General features: G+C 49.0%; 1 protein-coding gene across 1 annotated transcript; it reads right to left on the bottom strand.

The window, feature by feature from the left end:
• Nucleotides 1-368: 368 nt before the first annotated feature.
• LOC136514845 (zinc finger protein ZAT11-like) lies at nucleotides 369-20,098 on the bottom strand. The gene is made up of 2 exons (XM_066508549.1): nucleotides 19,815-20,098; nucleotides 369-707 (listed from the first exon to the last, which is right to left on the bottom strand). The coding sequence occupies exons 1-2, from the start codon at nucleotides 19,998-20,000 to the stop codon at nucleotides 369-371; spliced, it is 525 nt and encodes a 174-aa protein (XP_066364646.1). The 5' UTR covers nucleotides 20,001-20,098.
• Between the last annotated feature and the right edge of the window lie 4,155 nt (nucleotides 20,099-24,253).

Below are 24,253 nucleotides of genomic sequence, written 5' to 3'. Positions count from 1 at the left end.
ATATATTTATCTTACTCAGATTAAATAATTACATCGATCAAAAAGCCATTTGACCAAAGGGTTTTTATCCATAATAACATGAAACCCAAGGTAGTAAATCAGCTAGCTTTGGTGGCAATTAGTCCTCCAAATTATCCACCAAGCAGCTCAAAGACACCCCAAAACCTTCATGCACATCATCCATGCATGCATGCATTAGGCACCTTCATTCTACTACTGCTACAAAATGTGGATTTCTCCCCTCCACGAAGAAGCAAATGAAGAAGAAGATTCCACAAAAGAAAAGAAAAGAAAAGAAAAGAAAGAAAAACGAGGCCGGTGTACCAGTAGTACGTGGCAGGGAGACGAATCATGGAGCTTGGTGGTATCTAGTAGCCAAGGCAGTCGACGGCCATGGTGCCAGTGTCGAGGAACTGATGGAACGTGATCCCGGCGGCGGCAGCATTAATGTGGCCGCACTCCACCTCGGCGTCGCAGCCGTCATCGTCGCACGGCGGGTGGTTGAGGTCGAGCCACAGCCCGCCGGGCTTGACGCCGCCGTGGTCATGGCCGTGGTGGATGATGGGCATGCCGTTCGTCATGGCATGGTGACGCCTCATGTGGCCGCCGAGGGCCTGGCCGATGGCGAACTCGAGGCCGAAGATGGAGCAGCCGTGCAACTTGGGCTTGGCGAGCGAGGGGTCGCCGTCCCTGTCTAGTCGTGGCTTCTTTGTAAAGTAATCTGCTGCTCCCTTGCCTGTACGCGCGGCAGGGGCAGGCGCCGAAAGGGCTCCCCTGCTGCTGCACTGTAGCCGCGGCAGGGGCAGATGCCGAAAGGCTCCCCTACCGCACTGTAGCCACAGTAGGGGTAGACGCCAAAGTCAGCCCTGATGTCACATTGAGTCACTGTAGCAGCATGGCAGCTTGGCAAGTCTATATAGTAGGATTAGATGAGTAAAGTTATATATATAGCTTCCACTGGAACTCAGTAAAGTTAAGCGAGTTCAGTTTTGCCATCTCCTCTCTAGAGCTCCGACCAACGCTGGTGCTTGTGCTGTGTGTGTGCGCTCTGTTCTCCCTCCCTTCTTCTACCTTCAGCTATAGTGTGTGGTCAGCAATGACAGTGAGCGGTCGGCTCACCCATGCCAGAGATCTCGGGACCAACAAGTGGTATCAGAGCCGTACAAACGTTATCGCCGTACTAACCATTGGCGATGATGAACAGTTTGGAGATGGGCGACAGCTGCGGCGCTGCTGTGGCTGCCCAGCCATGACAGGAGGTCGTCGTGCGCACGGTGCGGGAGGTCAGCGACACCAGTTGGCCGACACTGACTCGCACCAACTATGGCGAGTGGGCGGTGACCATGAAGGCCAAGCTCAGAGTCTGACGGCTCTGGAATGCCATTGATAAGGGCACCGACAACGAAGAAGCCGACATGTCAGCGTTGGAGGCTATCCTCACTGTTGTGCCAGCGGAGTACAGGGAGCTGTTGGGGGCGAAGAACTCTGCTAAGGAGGCGTGGGAGGCCATTGCAGCGATGCGCGTCGGCTCTGACCTCGCAAAGAAGGCGACGGCCTAGCTGCTGAAGGAGTACGCCACCCACAAGTTTAAGGATGGTGAGTCGGTGGAGGACTTCTCCCTCCGCCTGCAGTCGCTCATCAGCAAGCTGAGGAGCCACAGCATCACCATCGACGAAGAACAGGCGGTCTCCAAGTACCTCCAATCTGTGCCGGTGAAGTACATCTAGATCGCTCTCTCCATAGAGACGATGCTGGACTTGTCCACCCTCACTATTGAGGATGTGACATGCCATCTACGGGTGGTGGATGAGCGCATGGAGTGGCCACAACAACGACGGATAGCCACAAGTTGCTGCTGACAGAGGAGGAGTGGGCTGCCCGAAAGAAGTCCGGGGAAGCCTCCTCTAGCCACGGTGGTGATGGCAAGCGCCGTGGTAAGGCTTCTTTAGAGAAGAAGAAGAAGAAGAAGGTCGACCCCAACGCCAGCCGACGCTACGAGAAGATGGGCCATTAGGCAAAGGAGTGCCCAAATCACAAGCAGGAGAAGAAGGCTGAGGCTCATTTAGTGTAGGCTGATGAGGATGATGAGGCCACTCTCCTAATGGCGATGTTCTGTGCACTGCACAACATTGAGGCCAAGAAGAAGGGAGAGGTGATGGCGGTGGAAGGGCATGGCAAGGCTCTGAAGGCTATCAACCTCGACGAACTATGCACCCAAGTCCACCTCGGATGTGTGGGCAGTGAACAGGAGTAGCGGTGGTACCTAGACTCCAGTGCCAGCAACCACATGATGGGCTCCAAGAAAGCCTTCTCCGAGCTCAACGGTAACGTGACCAGCATGGTGAAGTTCGATGTTAGCTCAAGGGTGGCGAACCGAGGGTGCGGCACCATCATCTTCAGGTGCCAGAACGGTGAGCACCGTGTGCTGACGGATGTGTACTACATCCTGTAGCTACGTTCAAGCATCGTCAGCAACAGGCAGTTGGACGAGCGTGGATGCGAGGTACTGATCGAGAGCGGGAGCTGAAGATTTAGGATCGGGAGCGGCGTCTTCTCGTGAAGGTAAAACGCTCACGTAATCGATTGTACCTGCTCGACTTGAAGGTGGAGCAGCCGGTTGTGGCAGAACCGCCTAATCTATTGCCTCACGAGAGTGCTCGTCTTCCATTAGACACTAAGCACTCAAGGGAGAACACTAAATTACTCGGTTCCATCGGGCACACCCCAGGGGAGAACCCGGAAGTCCACATTTTTGCCATCAGGGTCACAAATGAGAGAATAAAGCTTACATCATTCTTAACCATTTCTTACATCACTTGTAGTACAATATTAGAGTATAATATTTATTATTATAACAGCAGAATGTAATCATATTATCAGAGTTATGAACAATTTAAATTAACAGCGGAATATAAACATGTGATCAGAATTACAACAAAATAATTATCTAATCATGGCTGGATGAATTATTGATATATAAACTATGACAACAGATACAGAAACTTTAATTTATAAAAGCATTTGGTGAGGGTTATAAATAACAACTACGATCGCGGCGTAAAGGAATCCTCGCTAAGCCCACCAGGAGGTATCCACACACAAAGGTCAGTTCTAGCATCCACCTGTCACCTGCAACAGGGGGAATAAAACCCTGAGTACTCAATTGTACTCAACAAGACTTACCTGACAGGAGAAAAGAAAAGACTACAAGGATATGCAAAGCTATCTGCCTTGTGGGTTGATTGCATTTGCAGAAGCATTACTAAGCGTGCATCCTTATATTTGATTTTTATTAATAGCCATATTGGTTCATTAACTAACCATTCTATGTCAGCACCTGTACTACTTTCAAGCAGGTGGTAAGCAATCCGATTTCCTTTTTCCATCCTCCATCTTTCCTCTTTCAGTTCTTACTACGATGCTAAACCACAGACAAGCAGGCACAAGCAGGACCAACCCATCACTCTCCTATCCTGGGTGTCTAGGTCCCCGTCCAAACTGGGACTCCAAGCCCCTGCCCCTGAGTCCCAGACTCTGTGCGGTGCAAGGACCTCCTCCACCAAAATAAAACCCTAACAGTCGGTCTGAAAAGAGCCAGATCCACGACAAGAGAGCAACAAGTCTTCCAAGCGCCCACACACAAGTATGTGCTCGGGATAATAAGTCTGTGACCTGCCTAGAGTCTTATGCAATGAACGGTCCTTAACCGACCAGACAGGGAAAGCAGTGTAACCAAGCTATGCCCTGCGTCCACGGTGACACAACCTCTTACAACCCACCAATACCCAAACCATATCCCTGCTTGGCACCATTTATATTTTTCAAGTGATAATGATATAGTAACATATTTCCTATCTCTCGCGAGTGACAGGCAATCACTCGACTTCTAAAGGAGTCCTATAGCATAGCATTCTACACGATCCTATCATACTTGTAAGACTCATAGGATAAAGATATATATATATATGCAAGTGGGTTTCATTCAACTTCTTAAAACTTAATGCACATATATAATTTAAACTGCAGAAAAGTAGGGGTTATGCACCGGGGCTTGCCTGGGTAAGATATATTAAAAGTTAGTATCTGCATCTTCAGATCATCCACTAGCAACTGAATAGCAAGCTCATTGCATCATCTCCTGGAGAGAATACCATCACACCATCTTCGGATTCCCAATCATCCGTCGATCGATCCGTTGATCCATCATCGTACCTATATGATATGCATGCGATGCAATGCAAAGATGTAATTAATCAGCTATAATCGTAACTCGTATAAATGCGCTTTACGCCTCTCAAGTTAACGAGCTAGTTCTAACGACGACCGTACTTAGGCTACATATACACGTTGTTGGATAAGACGCTATTTCCCAACAATTATTTTCGTTACATAAACCCAAGTCGTTTCTTTATCCCATTCTATCAATTTAATCATTATTCGCAATAGGACATCATTATCTATTTAGCAAACTAATTATTTTGGAGCTACAAAACTTATAGTGAATACCTAATATTGCTAGGAGCCTACTGTGCAAATTTCAGATTCAACACTATTACCGATTTATCCCAGAAATTCCTACAAGTTCAGCTTTTAACAATATTAAGCATTTTAAAATACTTATATAGCTCCCAAAAATATTGCCAAACTTTGTGAACAAAATATACTAATAGATAGATCATGATTTTAGGAGCCTAACAAAACTAATTTCATAATTTTTGGACTCCTATATCATTTTGTATTGATTTTACAAACTTGCCTTACACGTGAATTTAGGAATTGCTTTAGAAAAATAATTGGGCTAGCGATCCACTACTCGGCCCAGCAGAAGCAGCATCCGGCCAGCCCAGGCGCAGTCCGCGGGTGGCGGCCCAACGCGGGGCGATCGGCCCAGCAGGGGCGCGGCCGGCGGCCCAGAGCGTGGTCAGCGGTAAGCAGCCCAGCGCAGGCAGCGGCCTAAGGCGGGCGCTCGGCCCAGCGCGCGGCAGTGGCGCAAGGCCGACTGTGGCCTAAGCGGCCCAGGTACGGGGATAAGGCGTGTCACATACGCAAAATGGTTGCTGAACTTCCTTTAATTTAGGACAAGGTCCATCAACACTATTAACTTGAGTCTAGTATTTGCGTAAAGAACCCCGCATAAAATATCTTCTTGGATCCATGCCCTTCTCACCTTGTCTTCATCCTCAAAATAGAGGGCCAACAGGAAACGTTGGCCGGCGGCTACAACGACACGACGGGGCCGGGAAGAGGCACGGCAACCGGCAGCAAGAGGCACGGCCGGCAGCTCCGTGCAGCAGGCGGCTGGCTCGGAAGAGCAGCGCGCGTGGAGGAGACGCGACACCCTACGGACCCAGCATGGACAGGAGTAACAGCGCGGCGCCAAACTTGTGCTCGGCGACTGCGGGCATGGTGGGCGGCGTGACACGCCCGATGGTGGCTTGCGGGCCGTGGCCAAGACGATGCGTGCAAGCAGCAGACCAGCGCGGGCAGCAGGGAAGGAACCGAGGAGGGGGCCAGCGCGAGGAAAAATCAGCGGCGCTAGCAGAGCGGCGAAGGAAGCGGCCATGGAGCACCATGGTGGCGGCGGTGGAAACAACCACGGCAGCATGGAGGAGCGAGGAGGAGTAGGGAGGCGCTGGTACTTGCACGGAGGTAGGGAAAAGGAAGAGCTACGGCTGCATTGCTTGCGTGCTCTGCTATAAAGGCTCTGAGCTGCTTGTCAGTAGAAGGAAAAATGCAACCAAGACAAGCCAAGACAGACAGAGGGTGGCCCTGTCCTGCCGCTTCTCTCTCCTCTAATCTAGCTCACTACTTGCATGTGGATGCTTCTTTTTGGTTCTGCTTTGCTTGCGTGCTTTCCTGGTTGGAGATTCCCTACCATGTATTTGAGTCTCCTGCACTGCACTACATTATTATCTCCTCTGATCGCTAGCTGTCTATTGGACTTGCTGTGACTACGAGGAGCAGGGAGTGGACAGGCCAAAGAAAAAAAGGTAGGCACGCGAAGGAGCTGAGAGCGAGCTCACCAGCTAGGAGCAGAGCAGACCGACCGATAGCGACCGCATGCACGTGGCGCAGTAGGCGAATAAACAAGGAAGGACTGCGCGATGCATCAAATCAAAGCAAGCAGCCAGGCCGGCAGGACCACGCGCGCGAGGTCGCGAGGAAGCAACGCCCAATACGGCAGCAGTAACCAGCAAGCAGACGAGCAGAGAAAAGAAAGATCGAGGAGCAGTCGATCAACTTGTACGATCAATTGCTACAAGTATACGTTTGCCCTTTTCTTCTAATTCTTTGTTTTAGAGTACCGTCGTAACGTGTGTGTGTCTATATATATATATATATATATATATATATATATATATATATATATATATATATATATATAACGGTTTACTAACTTAGTTAATTTACAACGTCTAGGCACAGGAAAATTTCAACAAAGCTCGAATTTAAATTTGATTCAAAAGCTATATATATGTATATCGTTTTATTTAATTTTGGATTTTATTCTATTTATAAAAGTCGATTTTCATGCCTAGTCTAGAACAAACCCTCCGTCATTTACTTGCTAAAATCGTTATCGGCTACTCCTAAAATATTTATATGCACTGCGTAAATTAACTCGAGCATTTATTTACTCCACGGAACTAAGTCACACAGGATTTGCTTATCGCATCAAGCATGTTTTGAATCAAAATCCGAGAAAACTCGTTTCGGCAATTTCTCCTAGGCCTAAATCACGGTGCTAAAAAGGATCGTAACACCGGGGTGTTACACCGGTGTGCCTGGCAGCATGGCACACCGAGGAGCCATGGCTATGGCATGCCCGGTTTGGCCATCTCAGCTTCGATGCGCTCGGTTGGCTAGAGAAGATGGTCCGAGAGCTGCCTCACATCAAGCATGGAGGCGAGCTGTGTGACAGCTGCCTGGCCGGGAAGCAGAGGAGATTGTCGTTCCCAAAGGCGGCCTAGAATCACACGGTGGACACTCTCGAGCTCGTCCATGGCGATCTCTACGGGTCAATCATGCCAGCCACAAGCAATGGTCGGCGATACTTCCTCCTACTCATGGATGATTGCAGTCGCTATATGTGGCTACAACTCCTGACGAGCAAGGACGAGACGGCAGAGGCGATCAAGAAGTTCAAGGCATGCGTGGAGGTGGAGAGCGGCAAGAAGCTACGCATGCTATGGACTGATCGTGGCGCTGAATTCACTTCGGTGGAGTTCGCTGCGTACTGCACGGATTAGGGTGTGGTGTGACACCACACCATGCCGTACTTGCCACAGCAGAATGGCGTAGTGGAGCGGTGGAACCAAACGGTGGTCGGCATGGCTCGATCCATGATGAAGGCCAAGAGCATGCCGGTAAGATTCTAGGGTGAAGCGGTGACCACGGCGGTGTTCATCCTCAACCGCACGCCCACTAAGGCCCTAAGGGCAAGATAGCGTTCGAAGCTTGGTATGGGCGCAAGCCAAGCGTGTCCTTCCTCTGGACGTTTGGCTGCATCGGCCATGTCAAGAAGATGAAGCCTATGGGGGTATGGCCCCCAGTGTCCACAAGACAAGACATGGGCCGCACCCTCAGAGGTGGCCCAGCCTACAAGATCAAGGAGTGCACGGCACTAGTCAACGTGCACCACAAGATATTGTATAGTACCAAATAGGATACTTTCCTTATAACCCTACCCCTCCAGAGTATATAAGGAGAGGCAGGGGTCCCCTAGTCTACATCTACATACATCCCATATTCAATGCAATACACCAAAGACACAGGACGTAGGGTATTACGTCGATCAGACGGCCCAAACCTATCTAAATCACTGTCTCTGCGTCTTATGTCACCATCCGGTTCCTGATTATGCGCACCCCCACCAACAAATCTACCATCGCGGGATACCCCTCGCACTCGGTGGACTGTCGAGCATCTTTTGTCGATAGTTGGCGCGCCAGGTAGGGGTGTGCATGCTATTTCCTTATCGATAGTTGGCACGCTAGATCTTCATAGTCGAATCCATCTCACGGGTCATCAATGCTGACAGAGTCAGAGAGCTCATCGAGCCGGTGCAGATCAACGCTGCGCCGATCACCCCAACACCTGTGACTGCAGATCTAATCTCGGAACCACCTCTGAGGTTGCCTTCATCGACGACTCGCTGCCCACTTCCTCGCTACTAGAGGAGATAGATCAACAATGATGATCTGATCACATCCATCGATCGGGTTGGTCTAAAGCTCACCGATTGCCTCTCCATCGCCGAATTGGCTCTAGACACTCTGGTTCAGCGTCGACCACCCTATGATCTAGATCAATCGAAGGCTATTTGAGAAACTCCAAGGTTATGGCCCTACCCTTTGGGTTCACCAATGCCGACGCTGCTTACCAAGATGCCCTAAGGGGTAGATTCGCCAACCAGGTTGGAGATGTCCATCCTCTCGCCGACCAGATCATCGATCAGCCTTTGCCGACCGTCAACATGCTGCACATCGGCCAACGCCCCAAAGCATCCCTCCAAACCATCCTGGAGGAGAATCCAAACTCTGAGTCCTAGGGCTCTATGGAGAGCATCGCCAAAGCCACCACGGAGCTACTTCCTCTCCCTCCTTTCTGTGGCGGTGCAATCTTCAACGTCGACATCGACAACCCCCCTCGGAACAGTGAAACTAAGGAGAAATGTGTCGCTCATGAGAAATGGAACATCAACCGAGCATAGCGTTGAGCAAATGAGGTCGCCCTTGTGATGGCCGAGCAGCAGCTTGACTTGCAAGGAAGGCCACTCCAATGCAATCTTGATGACAAGTTTGCTTGTGTCGACGGCCACGATGTCTACAAGACTCCAAGCGCCAATCTGGCAGTGGCCACCAACGAGCTCGCCCAGCTCCCGTAGACACCAGAGGTCACCAAGGTCGTCGCCATGCTTAAAGAAGCACAATGTCAGGTCAATGAGATTCGCTAGGATCATAGACCTTCATACTCCACAACCTCGATTTGCCGATCAGCAATGCCAAGATCCGATCATCGCCCAAGTCGCCTCACTGACCAGCACCGTGATGACAAGCAACCCCTCCAGGGCAGAGCTAGGGGCAACCGCATTGAACACCACCACCAACATGACCAGGAGGTCGACCAGGACGTCCGAGTGGATCTCAACAATCTTCGAGATGCGCGACGATGTATCGACGAACGCCGCTTCGGTCACCATGAAGAAGAAGTACGCCGCCGCTAGGAGTATGAGCAAGAGTACGATAACCCAGACTCAGCTCTTGAGCCGCTCAACGCTAGCAACACTGTAGATGACGGCGTCGACAACCCTGAGGGGCCCCCAGCATTCACGAGGGTGCTCCAAACACTTTAATGGCCCCATGGTCTTAAGATCACTAGGGTCGAGCCCTACGTGGGGAGGATGAACCCAACATAGTGGCTACAGGCTTACGCCACTGCTACCCTATGTGAGGAGACACCAGCATCATGACAAACTATCTTCTTGTCATGCTCACGCCAACCGCCATGAACTAGTTCACAAGCCTTGCCCCGGACTCCATCAAATCCTGGGAAGAGCTAAAAAAGTCTTCACCGACAATTATATGGCTACATGTACTCGGTCAGGCACCAAGCATGATCTCAACCGCATCAACCAGAAGCCGTCCGAGCTCCTCCGTAGCAACATCCGACACTTTTCTGAGATGAGGAATTCTATTCCCAACATCACGAAAGCTGAGGTCATCACCGCCTTCATCCGAGGACTCCATCATTGTGAGCTTTGCTCCAAGTTCAACTACAAGCCGCCCATAGGAATTGGCGAGATGATCAAGACTACCAACTAGTACGCCGACGTCGAGGAAGCCGAGGTACGCTTCAACAAGGATGAGGGCACTCATTGCCCAACATGCCGCTATGACGACCACCCCAATGATCGATGCCACAATGACCACCGCTACGACAACCGCAGCTACCATCATGATAGCGGCCATGATCGGCCAGAAGGACCCAAGTCTGGTCAAAATCGCTGCCGCTGGCCAGACCACATCGTTGCCATCGTTAATGAACCTCGTGCCAAGCACAAATACGACGAGCAGTACAAGAAGATCCTTGATGGCCCGTGCCCTCTCCATAAGAACATCAAGCATAAAATGAAGGACTGCCTTGGCTTGGCTAAGGAGTTCCAAGACAAAAGGCTAGACGACGACACCAATGACGGAGCCAGAGGCTGCCGACCACCTGCAGGCAATAACAATGCCTTCCAGGATCACGACAAGGTGGTCGCCACCATCTTTGGGGGCCTCACCTCCACCGAGAGTAGAAGAGAACGGAAGCTCGCCGCCCGATGGGTGCTCGTTGTCACTACGGAAGACACCGCCACCAACCCCAGCTATCGCCCATGGTCTGAGGTCCCTATTACCTTTAGCAGGGCTAACCAGTGGGTGAACATCCCCTACATAGGGCATTTCCCCCTCATCCTTGACACGACCGTCCAGAAAGTACTTTTTAGAAAAGTGCTCGTCGACGGTGGGAGCGCTCTGAATCTCCTCTTCACCAAAGTCCTAAAGAAGTTGGGCCTCGGGATAACAGATCTCACACCCTTAGACTCCTCCTTCTGGGGTGTGGTACCTAGTAGGGCGTCCAAACCACTTGGAGAGATCATCCTACAAGTACAGTTCAGCACGGCAAGCAACTACTGCGTCAAGCATATCAACTTCTATGTCGCCGACTTCAACACCGCCTATCACGCCATACATGGTTAGCCAGCTCTAGCCAAGTTCATGGATGTACTACGCTATGCTTATCTAGTGCTGAAGATGCCTTTGCCTGTAGGAGTCCTAGCCTTGTGAGCCAACCTCTCCATCGCCTACGCCTCCAAGACAGAGAGTCTCGCCCTCGCCGAAGCCACCGACCTCTCCATCCAGATGGCCAGTGTGGTCAGCGACGCCAAGATGGTGCCCACCGATGACCTAGAGATCCCATCACTAGAGCCTCCTCGTGCCTCCGCCAAGTCCAAGGAAACCAAGGAGGTTGGCCTTGGCCTCGATGACCCCTCCAAGACCATGAAGATTGGGGCTCACCTTGACCCCAAATAGAAAAGCGTGCGCATCTCCTTCCTACGAGTCAACATCGACGTGTTTGCTTGAAAACCTGCAGACATGCCGGGGGTACCATGGGAGAAGATCGAGCACTCCTTGAATATCTTGCCGACTGCCAAACCAATCAAGCAGAAACTCTACCGATTCATGCCAGACAAGAAGGAGGCTATTAGGGTAGAAATAAAATGGCACCTAGCTGCTGGATTTATAAAAGAAGTGTATCATCCTAAGTGGTTAGCAAACCTTGTTCTTGTTCAAAAAAAGAATAAAGAATGGAGAATGTGTGTTGATTACACTGATCTTAACAAACACTGCCCTAAAGACCCCTTCGGTCTGCCTCGGATAGATGAGGTTGTAGACTCCACCGCCGGCTGTGAACTGCTCTCCTTCCTCGATTGTTACTCTGGCTATCACTAGATCTCCCTCAAGGAAGAAGACTAAATCAAGACATCATTCATTACACCCTTCGGTGTGTACTGCTACACCACCATGTCCTTCGAACTCAAGAATGCCGGGGCGACCTATCAAAGGGCCATCTGGATGTGCCTCGATCAACAGATCGGCCACAACATCGAAGCTTACATCGACGATGTGGTCGTCAAGTCTAAGACCGTCAATAATCTTATCGCCGACCTCAAGGAAGTTCACCAATCTAAAAAGGTACCAATGGAAGCTGAACCCTTCAAAGTGCATCATTGGAGTTCCATCTGGTATACTCCTGGGCTACATCGTCAGCGCACGTGGCATCGAGCTGAACCCCGACAAGGTCTCCACCATCACCAACATGAAACGACCAATATGTGTCAAGGATATACAGAAACTTACAGGCTGCATGGCTGCTTTAAGCCACTTCATATCACGCCTCGATGAAAAAGGGCTACCGTTCTTCAAACTCCTTAAGGCCTCTGAGCGCTTTTCCTGGTCGGAGGAGGCAGACATAGCTTTCGAGCGGCTCAAGTTGTTCCTAACAAAGCCTCCGATCATGATGGTGCCTTGGCCAGACAAAACTCTCCTGATCTGCATCACCGCTACTTCTCGCATCATCAGCACAGCCATTGTGGTCGAACGTGAGGAGGCCAGGCACGCCTATAAGGTGCAACGTTCGGTCTACTTCATCAGCAAGGTCCTTAATGAGCCCAAAACTCGTTATCCTTAGATCCAAAAGCTGCTATACACCATTCTGATTATGTCGCACAAGCTCTGCCACTACTTCGAGTACTAAAAGATCGCCATGGTCACCGAGTTCCCTCTGGGGGACATTTTTGCGCAACAAAGAGGCCAACAATCGCATCATCAAGTGGGCTATCAAGCTCGAAACTTACTCCATAGAACTCAGAAGCAGGTCTACCATCAAGTCTCAGGCGCTTGCTAATTTCATCGCTGAGTGGACTGAAATTCAAGTGCCCATCGCCGCTACTTGCCCCGAGCACTGGGTGATGTACTTTGACGGTGCTCTCAACATCAACGGTACTGGTGCGGGCATTCTATTCATCATGCCGACCAAGGATAAGCTCCGATATGTTCTCCGGATACATTTTTTGGCCTCCAACAACGTCGCTGAATATGAAGCAAGTCTCCATAGACTTCATATAGCCATTGAGCTTGGCATTAAATGCATCATGGTATATGGGGACTCCACGCTGGTCATCAACTAGCTTAATAAAGACTGGTCCTGCTCTAGTGAGAAGATGGATGCATACTACACCGAAATTAGGAAGCTTAAAGGGAAGTTCTATGGTATCGAGTACCACCACATGGTACACAATCAAAATTAGCTCGCCGACCACCTATCCAAGTTAGGCTCCTCTCACGTCGCGATTCCATCGGGGGTCTTCATTCAAGATCTTCTGGCGCCATCCATTAAGGAAGATAAGGAAGTCCAGGAAGTTCTCCCTGCTGAGCAGTTGGTACTTATGGTACCTTTGCCGGCCACCGATTGGAGGGAACAGTTCATCAAGTACCTCACCAGCGCCGAAGTACCTGTCGACAAGACTAAAACCGAACGCCTAATTCATCAAAGCAAGCATTACGTACTGGTGGACGGCAACTTGATGAGGAAAAGTGCCAAGGAAGGGATACTATAAAAATGCATCACCCAAAAAGAGGGAGTGAAGCTACTTCTTGAAATTCACTCTAGTTCCTATGGCAACCACGCGGCCTCAAGAAACCTGGTTGGCAAGGCTTTTTGAACTGGTTTTTACTGGCCCACGGCCATCTCCGATGCAGAAGACCTCGTTCGACATTGTGAAGGATGCCAATTTTTCGCCAAGCAAATACACGTGCTGGCACAAGAACGATAGACCATCCCAGCTTCCTAGCCCTTCGCATGCTGGGGACTGGATATGATCAGGCCTTTCAAGCCAGCGCCAGGTGATTTTTGGTATGTATACATCGCCAATGACAAGTTCTCCAAGTAGATCGAGTATAAACCGCTCGTCTCGGCTACTACAAAGAAAGCAGTCGAGCTCTTCGAAGATATCATCCATAGATTTGGTCTCCCGAACAACATTATCATCGACCTCAGAACTACATTTACTGGCCATCATTTTTGGAACTTCTACGAAGACTGATGCATCTTCGTCAAATACATCTCTATTGCCCATCCTAGAGCCAACGGCCAGGTCGAACGGGCGAACGGCATGATCCTTGATGCCCTAAAAAAGAGGCTATATCAGAAAGAAGAAAAGCATCTGGGCAGATGGCTCAAAGAGTTACCAGCTGTGGTCTGGGGACTATGCACTTAAGCTAGTTGTAGCATTGGTGTCTCCCCATATTTCTTGGTTTACAGCATTATCACCAACCTCGGAACTATGTTTACTAGCCATCATTTTTAGGACTTCTACAAAAACCGATGCATCTCTGTCAAATACATCTCCATTGCCCATCCTAGAGCCAACGACCAGGTCGAACAGGCGAATGGCATGATCCTTGATACCCTCAAAAAGAGGCTATATTAGAAAGAAGAAAAGCATCTGGGTAGATGGCTCAAAGAGTTACCAGCTGTGGTCTAGGGACTGCGCACTCAAGCTAGTCGTAGCACCAGTGTGTCCCCATATTTCTTGGTTTACGACCTTCTGCCTTTCTTCTACTTTCTGACCCTGGCACCACATGACTACGTCACCTACTGTTAGGCTCGGGGACTAGCTGTGGGGGTATGGCCCTCGGTATCCACAAGACAAGACATGGGTCGCACCCTTAGAGGTGGCCTAGCCCACAAGATCAAGGCGTGCACGGCACTGGTCGACGTTCACCGCAAGATATTGTATAGTACCAAATATGATACTTTCCTTATAACCCTACCCCTCCAGAGTATATAAGGAGAGGCAGGGGTCCCCTAGTCTACATCTACATACATCCCATATTCAATGCAATACACCAAAGACACAGGACTTAGAGTATTACGTCGATCAGACGGCCCGAACCTGTCTAAATCGCTGTCTCTGCGCCTTGTGTCACCATCCGGTTCCTGATTACGCGCACCCCCACCAACAAATCTACCATCGTGGGATACCCCTCGGTGGACTCCTAAGCATCTTTTGTCGACAAAGCTGGTCCTCACCAAGCTGGAGGACATGAGCACACCAATGGTGCTCCTGGGCTATGAGGAAGGTACCAAGGCATACCAGCTCTATGACCCACGCGAGGCAAGGTGGTTGTCTCAAGTGACGTTGTGTTTGACAAGAAGGTAGCCTAAGACTAGGACAGTCTGAGCACGGGGGAAGATGGTGACTTCACTAGCACCTTCGTCATCGAACACTTGGCCATCCACGGTGGTGGAGACGCTGGATAGGAGGTGCTGACCACTCTAGCAATAGAGCCAACTACTCCTGGGGCGGTGCTGAGCACTCCGAGAGTGGTGCCGAGTAGTCCTACAGTGGTGCCGACCACTCTAGGACGGGTGCCAAACACTCCTGTAGCAGAGCTGAGAGGTCTTGCAGTGGTGCTAACCACTCCAAGACTGGTGCCAAGCACTCTAGGAGTGGTGATGAGTGGTCCAGGAGTAGTGCTGAGCTCTGCAGCTGGGGTCTTAAGCACTTCAGGTGCTGTGCTGACCACTCCGACGGAACAGGGGACTCCATCAACGCCGATCAAGTTCGCCTCACCTCTAAGTGACACCACTGAGTTCGTGGATGCCTTCCACGATGGTGAGGTGTGGTTCTACAGGCTAGACGACATCGTCAATGGTACAGGGTCCTTAGGCCTAGCGGGTCAGCTGCTTAATGACCTAGAGCTGATTCTCGTCATTGCAGAGGAATCACCCATGTTCGCACTGGCTGAGCACGATGCAAATTGGCGACAGGCGATGCTGGAGGAGATGAAGGCGATCAAGGAAAATGAGACTTGGGAGCTCGTCGATCCACCTCTAGCACTACACCACAACACCGCTTCACCGTCAGACATCTGATGCTAAAAATTATATTTAGCGATGGATGATCTGACGCTAAAGATAACTCAGAGACCATCTGACGCTAAATCCTCATTTAGCGATTTAGTGTCTATCGCTATAGGTATTCATATTTAGCGTTGAACCGTCTATCGCTAAAGCCAAGTGTACCGTCAATCTGTCTGTCACTAAAGAAAATGGGCCCACGCTGAGCTCACGTGCCCCACCTCTATCTAGCTCGCTTGTGACAAACCCTAGGTCCTTTCCCAAATCCTAAACACAGCCGCCGCCGCCTCTTCTTTCATCTCCTGCAAGCAGCAGCCTCTAGATTTTTCCTCTTCCATCGCGCTCCACTCTCTCTCTCCGATCTCTCCCTCCTAATTCCAATCCACCCCATCCCACCTCATGCGACTATGGTGGAGCTCCGTTCTTCCTAGGGCCTGGTAGATCTAGTCCTTGAAGCAGTGGATCCAGCCAGCAGGCGTCCCTAAGGCGGTAGCTCCTTCGTTGTTGATTCAGAGATGGGACAAGTGGCAGCCGGAGTGGTGGAGTCATGGAGAGTGCCTAGCCCTAGCCTTGATCCACCTCGATGCAGCCAAGGGCGCTTGATGGCGGCGCTCCAATCCAAGGTGGTGCCAGTCGGTGCGGTGCCGCGACGGCTCCCTCTTTCGATCCACACGTTCCCAGCTCCCCCTCCTGGTCCTCCGATCAGCCTGAAGTGGGTGTACAAGGTCAAATAGGACGAGCGCGATGCCATTGTCAAGCATAAGGCATGCCTCATCGCCTGAGGCTTTGTCCAGCATGAGGGCATCGACTTTGAGGAAGTATTTGCGTCGGTAGCGCGCATGGAGTCTATCCAACTGCTGTTGGCTTTGGCAGCAGCGAAGGATTGGCGTGTCCATCACCCTGGATGTAAAATTGGCCTTCCTCAACTACGAGCTAGTGGAGACAGTCTTTGTTAGGCAACTTATGGGTTTCACAGTCAAGGGAGCGGAGCACTAGGTACTCCAACTGCGCAAGGCGCTCTATAGGCTACGGCAGGCTTCGTGAGTGTGGAACGCCAAGCTTGATGCCATGCTGGGCGAGCTTGGGTTCATGCGATGTGCAACCGAGCACACGCTCTACACGCGGTGACGGGGGAAGGAGGAGCTTGTCATCGGCGTGTATGTGGACGACTTGATCATCACCGGCACGCGTGCAGAGGACATCGACAGCTTCAAGCGCGAGATGGCAGCTCATTTTTTAATGAGCGATCTCGACATGCTCTGCTGCTACCTCGGCATCGAGGTGAGATAGGGGAAGGAGGCGCTCACTCTCAGTCAGAGCGCGTACGTCTCAAAGCTGTCGGAGCGGAGCGGCATGTCTGAGTGCAAGCCGTGCGTGACTCCGATGGAGGAGCGGCTAAAGTTGATGAAGGCCAGTACCATGACAAAGGTAGATGCAACACTCTACCGGAGCATCGTCGATGGTCTGCGCTACCTAGTCCACACTAGGCCGGACATTACGTTCGTCGTGGGCTACGTCAGCCGCTTCATGGAGGATCCCCGAGAGGATAACTGGGCCACGGTGAATTGGCTGCTGTGCTACGTCAAGGGAATGGTGGGTCAGGTGATCGTCGTCCCCAAGACCAGCGGAAGTGGGCTGCAACTCACTGTATTCAGCGATACAGACATGGCGGGGGACATCGATGGACGGCGAAGCACCTCTAGCGTGCTCATCTTCCTTGGGTCGACTCCAATCTCATGGCTGTCGCTAAAACAGAAGGTGGTGGCGTTGTCCACGTGTGAGGCAGAGTACGTGGCGGCGGCCACAACAGCGTGCCAAGCTATGTGGTTGTGCCGGCTGCTGAGCAAGCTGACCGGTGTGGAAGCTCACCCACCAGCACTAATGGTGGACAACCAGCCCGCCATCGCCCCTCGCGAAGAATCTGGTTCTCCACGACCAGAGCAAGCACATCGACGTCAAGTTCCACTTCCTGTGGGACTGTGTCGATGGAGGGTAGATCATCATTGAGTTTGTCGAAATTGGTCAACAACTCACGGACGTCCTTACCAAGCCACTCGGCCATCTTCAGTTCACGAAGCTGAAAAAGATGATCGGCGTGGTGGAGGTTCTAGGGTTAGTAGCAGGACTAAAGAAAGAATTATAAAGTAATATGTTGCTCTCTCGTCTGTACGCGCAGCAGGGACAGGCGTCGAAAGGACTCCCATACTATTGCACTGTAGCAGCGGCAGGGGCAGACGCCGAAAGGCTCCCTTGCCGCACTGTAGTCACAGCAGGGGCAGACGCTAAAGTCAGCCTGCTGTGATATCTAGTTAATATAGCAGCATGGTAGCCTGGTATGTCTGTGTACTAGGATTGGATGGATAGAGTTGTATATATAGCTTCCACTGTAACTCAGTTGTCGACACAGAATTTTCGTCCCGTATCGAGGACACACGCAGCAAGCCGAAAGGGTCTGCCCGATGGAGCTGTAGATCCGCCTAGCTTCAGCGCAAGGATGGTCGATCCTACACAATCCTCCTGAGACATGCCAGTCAATTTGACTCTGTAATTAACAATGAGAGAAAGTTTATCAGTAATTAAGGGCGTAACTTGTCAGTGTTGCTAGATAGTCCTGAATGTGTGGCTCTGAAAGCCGATATGAAAGGAGATCGACTAAACAGTCGATTCCAGCATATTCATGAGAATAAATCGGTTAAAGCTCATTGGGTTGTATAAGAAGAATCGGTTATCATTCAGGGTAAATGTCGTTATTTGAACAAATATTAATCGATGTCAATAAGATATCAACAATGATTGGTTTATACTAAGCCAATTATTACAAGTAACCGAACCTCTTTTTATATAAAGAAACAATTCAACATCACTTAACCATTTAATAAAGATAAATCTAATGAACATGTTAGATCTCATCTATCGCTATGACCAGTGGGGCATGAGGCAGAATCATGCAGGCCGTAGAAATAACAATAGACTCGATGATCCTAACTCATTACTAATATCAGTGGGGCATGAGGCAAAATTATGCAGGCCGTAATACAATAATAAGATCATGGGGCTAACATATCTTTCAACCTATCTTTACTTCAACAGTCTCAGGATGCGAACTGTTCGTGATAGTACTCGATATCGGCTAAAACAGTCGATTCAGGCATAGCGCACAGTTAAAGTCATGCCTTATCAGAAATAGATATATCAAATATCGATCCCCACTCCACAGTGCTAATAGTGAGGTGTGAGGTAGAATCACACAAGCCGTGATAACGGGCTATGGAACAGTTCTCGCTAGCCAATAAATCTACTCAAGACGCAACATGCTTTAACCACACGCTATGCACGATTAGGATTGATGTAAAACAGCCGATAAAACGTAACTCATCGTTTAATGTATAGATTAGATCAGTTTCAGATTAACAAACGATGGGCTAAACAAGATATAAGGTCAATCTAGATTAATCCCAATCGGGTAGAGTGATATTGCTGTAATTAGATAAATAATAAAAGCAATAAGCAATATCGGTAACTTAATGAATCTACCAAAGACTGTCATTCTGTGGTAGAGCCGATAACTTAATCTTGATCTAGTTCATGCAGTGGGGGTCGACCGGATCGATGCAGCCATACTTGAACTAGGCAAGAATCGATAACTAACTTATACTAGAGTCGCAGTGGAGGTCGACCGGATCGATGCAGCCGTACGAACAGAGGTATAAGCCATGACGGTACTTATAATAAGTAGTGGAGGTCGACCAGATCGATGCAGCTGTACTTGCTGAAGAACTCGCCGAGATCTATTCTACTCCTACTCCTAAGGGGTGGCCGGAGCCGAAAAAGTAAATAACTTGTATATTGGATTGATTGTTGTTTTTTTTTGTTACGATAGCCGGGGGTTTATATTTATATCCTCGGTTGATAAGAGTCCTAAACGAACATGACTAGATAACAAAAAGAAATATAGATACATGGATTCTAACTTTCCTCGTGTAGAGTTCTTGCTGATGAAGCTTTCTTTTTTGATATGTGTCCTCGTTTCTTTCATCCTGATATGCACCTGGACGTCATGTCTCTCTTAAATATATTAAATATCTTTTAATTAGGAGACTTTCTTGCTTTTGACATCATCGGCCGATCTCTTCCTTTTTAGGATAAGCTTACCAAATTTTGATGTAAACATCAGTAAAGTTGAGCGAGTTCAGTTTTACCATCTCCTCTGCAAAGCTCCGGCAAACGCTAGTGCTTGTGTTATATGTGTGCGTTATGTTCTCCCTTCCTTCTTCTATCTTCAATCGTAGTTTATGTAGTCGGCAACAACGGTGAGCGGTCGGCTTGCCGAAGATCTCGGGACCAACGTTGTGGCTGGCGCGGTGGCCCCCCAGGGCTTGGAAAGACGGGAACACGCGGTTGCACGTCTTGCACACGAACACCCGCTCCAGCGCCTCCCGGTCGCCACCGCGCCCGCCGGCGACGACGACCGGCAGTGGCAACGCCTGGTCCTGGCCGTGCGAGTGCGACATGAGCATCAGCACGCGTGCCATCTCGCTCTCCTAAACTGCAAACCTCTTCGTCTAAAAAATGCTTGCACTTGTCGATCATCTCGTTCTTGCCGGTGAATCAGCTGAGCTACTCGATCTCGATTGGAAGCTAACAAGATATATTATATCTGAATGAAGAAGAAGCAGATCACAGAGCAGGCGTATTTATAGGCTGAGGATTGCAAATGCGAAGCATAAACTAATAGACCAACCACCCAATGGGTGTCAGTTACTCAGTTCTATAGCTATTAGCTAGGCTGAAAGAAAGGATTAAAATAAACAAATCACAAGTTGGCTTTCGAAGGAGACGAAGAAACAGTTGGCTTTTGCTTAGTTTTATATGCCGATTCGCAGCTCTGACAGAAGATGAGCTGCTGCAGCTGCAGTAGCGACGATGATTGGGCACAGAGGCAAGCGTGTAAACGGCGTCGATTCTCGCCGAGTCGACGCCGTGCTTTGCAAACTTTGATGCAGCGGCAGCATGACTGATGAATACGTAATGTGTGTGTATAGTAATTACAGATTTATTTACAGGAGTACCAAAACAACTTGGCGCTTGTGCTTAAAGCCTTCAACTGTTCATAAAAAAAACAAGAAGATAATGCATGTGTGTGGGTAAATATATTCAGTTGGAGGGACGAAACGGAATCTTTGGCTGAAGGATCAGAGCAGGACTGTTACTGACTCAGCTGCTGACTTTTGCAGTTCAGTTCACGGGCTTTGTAGATTCCGTCAGTTCTTGTACAAACTAATCCTCTGAAATCTTTTGGGCAGATACTCTGATCGAAGGATCTCCCATTCTATGTTCTATAATCAATAGCTTTCATATTTAGTCTGAATCACCATTCAAAAATGCTAGAAACCAACCTAGTACAAGAAAAGTTATGCTTTATACAATATACATACAAGGCAACTAACTATCAACAGGAAAGCTTCAATTCATATTTGAGACAGTAGAAACAATGATGAGATGGTTATTTTCTTCTGAAGGTAGTGTTCTTAAGCTAGGGTTGGGACATCCAACACTTCTAGAAGCCTAGACTGCTGAACTGCTGAAACTGAACTTTAGAGCCCTTGCTTGATCTCAGTCCAAATCTCAGAAAAATGGCATGGATCTTTATGCCAACTAGGAAACATTATATTGCTGTGAACATGAACATACTGTGTACCACTGAATTATCACTTACAATAACCCTGCAGACATCCTCTGTCAGTTCAGGTTTTTTAAGACAACTAGGCCAATAGGCCAAGAGAAAACACAAAAAGATTGCATCGCCATGCTTACAAAGGCACATATGTATCTGTGTATACATATATTTATCCAGCTTGATCAATGACGAGATCGCTAAGTGTCTCATCGCTGCTCCAAATGACGCATTAAAAAATAGTGACTTGCATCTGGTCGCTTGATCCCCTTATGAGTTCTGACCTCTTAACGCTGCTGGTACTAGCTACTAGTACTAGTGTGCTACTACTACAGTACTACGACTGCTGCTGTGTAACAAGTATCAGAAATAAGTTGCCTCTTCCGATTTGCACCTAGTTGATACCTCATCATCTGGATATGGCCACATAAACAACCATCTGAGTAGTGGGATCTGAGGCCAAAAATCAAACGGAGCAGGTTTGCGACGATGATTGGTTCTTGCATTGGTTGTGTGCCGACGTCGCATTGCTTGATTGGACTGAGCACATCAATTATTCCCTGTTTGATGCAAGCAGAAAGGAACTTGGGTCTAGTTTATATATAGTTCACCTCTGCTTGTTGCAACTTGCAAACGTGAAAACATAAAAAGGTATCATATGGTGGTGCTAAAGCAGAGGCATTTGTTGATGTTCAATGCATGGATTAGGATCTACTAGGAGTTTATGGCGTCTCCAACTGCGCCACACGGTGGCAGTGTTTGATGGGGATGAAATGGAATCTTGCTCCTATTCACATTTCAGAAAGAAGATATTAAACCAACCTTTTTATCAGCTGTATCACACTGCAGGTCAACCAATATAGGAAGTACAGTACCGAAGATCCCATCAGTACAGAAAGGAAAATAAAATTCATCGGATCAAGTTTTTGTCAGTTTAGTCAGTAAGTAGTAGATATATGACCATGCATAACTTTTTGCCGCATCTCACAGTTGTCAATTCTCATCATGGTAGCAGCACATTCAAGGATCAAAAAATTTGCGAAGGACAGTTGGCAAGATGGTCCCTTGTGCTGCCTGAAGAAACATAACCCCTCACCAGTTCACAACGATTCTTCTCACTCAATATAAAACTGGAAACTGATGTCTTCATTATCACAAGTTGTTGTAATAGATTCAGAAAACCTCGATGCGCACACATTGAGCGTGGCATGATGTTCATCTCAGCAGCGACACAGATGCTACATTATTCTTTAGCGGTCGCGGATGATTGGTGCTCAAGAGTTCTACTTGCCCCTGCAACTTCACCTCATTAGCCTAGACCTGCTCATGATGAACTTGCAACAGGAGACAGGCCATGCACACTGCATGGATAAAAGTGCCTTTTTCCCCCCTGTCCCTCTCAATCTGAGCTTGCATCTTGAATTGCGCCTGCCGTTCTCCGCATATAAGAGATATATAAGAGACCAAAAGACGAATTTTGCTTCGTGATTTGCTTCATGATTCCGCAAGCGCCGCATCAGAAACCCAGGATCCATCTGTTTGTCAAACCTAAACCTATGAGGGAATTATTTACACTGGCTCGGCCTTCGGGGGCCCAATGATTAAATTTTGCTTGTGTTGACTTGCTTGCTAGTTACTAAAACCTGAGTTCTTGGTTCTGCAGTATCAAAGAACAAATCTGGTTGCTTACTTCCTAGCGCAAAATAATTCTTTTTACCACTTCGTGAAACTTGCTGATCATAATTCTAATAAATTAATTAATGAGACTAGAAAAATCAATGCATACTGATGCATTATGTCTACGAGTTTAATTTCTGACAGAAAAGAAGGTGAAACTGAAAAGATAGAAATGACATGTTCTCTTAAAAAACTGACACGTTGTTGTCCTTCGTGTTGGAGAGGGGAAAAAAAAGAAGGTGAAAAGAAAGCAATGGAAGCTTGAGCTGTTTCTGTTTGCTGCATCTTCCTTATCTGAATATCTTTTTATGGCAATGCAGTGTGCCGACCACTGTCTGCAGAAGAATACTTCAACGAGCAGCACTACTTCAGCTAGCTACTGCTGATTCAAAAGGTTGATTGTATATATATAATCTGATACGTATGATACTATGCTTGTTTCGTCATGGTCTCCAAAGTGTGATTTCAGACTGCGAAAGGCCAGAATATTCCTTGGGGATCAAGGGGGCAGATTAGCATCCCCTGCTGCTTTTAAGAGCCAGCATGCTGATTTTTTCTGAAGAAACGAGGAAGAATCAGGACCTGCACGCAGTCTCAAATTAAGTACTGATATGATTTTCTGAAAATATAAGTTGTAAAAATGGATCAGAAAAACAATGACCATGAGAGTCCAGTGTTTTCTTTAGACCCTGAAGAAGACGCTGGTTTTGATTCAGTTTGGTCTCCATGTTCTGCCACTTCTCTCTTCATGTCGCGCTTATGCGGTTACAGGCGGACCAAAAAAGAAAAGGGTTAATTGGATTCATGCCATTATAATTTTCGACGTTCGAAGAAACGTCATTACTATTTGTCTATTTTGAAGCATGCCATTACAATTCTTCGTTTGCCACAAAAATGCCATTGAATACGTATGGACGTAGCCTGGACTTAGCTGCAGTGTATACGAAGACGTATACTTTATCTCCCTGTCACTGACACGCGGGCCCCACCTATCATCTTCTTCTTCCTCTCCTCATCTCTCTCCTGATGGGCGCATCAAAAGGGTGTGGGCGAGAGCCGCCATTGGCAGTGTGCTCGACGGGAGGAGTGGAGGGATGGGGGCGACTGGAGGAGGAGGCTGCTGCTCGCCCGCGTGGCCGCGTGGTCTCGACGGCTGCTGCGCGCGTGGCCATGGCGGCCCGGAGCTTCTCCGCCTCGAGCCCCGGCGCGGCCATGGTGGGTGGAGCTCGCGCGCAGCTATGGCAGGCCGAAGCTCCTGCGCCTCGAGCTCAGCTGACGCCACCAGGAATGGGCAAGCAGGAGCAGCTCGTGGAGCCCCATGACGACTTGACGAGGCGGAGCTTCTTCTCGCGGTGGCCGGAGCTGGAGGCGGGCGCGCCATCGTCCCCGTCCGCGGAGCCGACGCTCCGACGGTTGGAGCTTCACCCCTCGGCT

Source organism: Miscanthus floridulus, chromosome 17 (assembly GCF_019320115.1).
Source record: "Miscanthus floridulus cultivar M001 chromosome 17, ASM1932011v1, whole genome shotgun sequence".
NCBI classification, from domain to species: Eukaryota; Viridiplantae; Streptophyta; class Magnoliopsida; order Poales; family Poaceae; genus Miscanthus; species Miscanthus floridulus.
The sequence above is the reverse complement of the archived record's forward strand: the minus strand, read 5'-3'. Positions and strand labels throughout refer to the sequence as shown.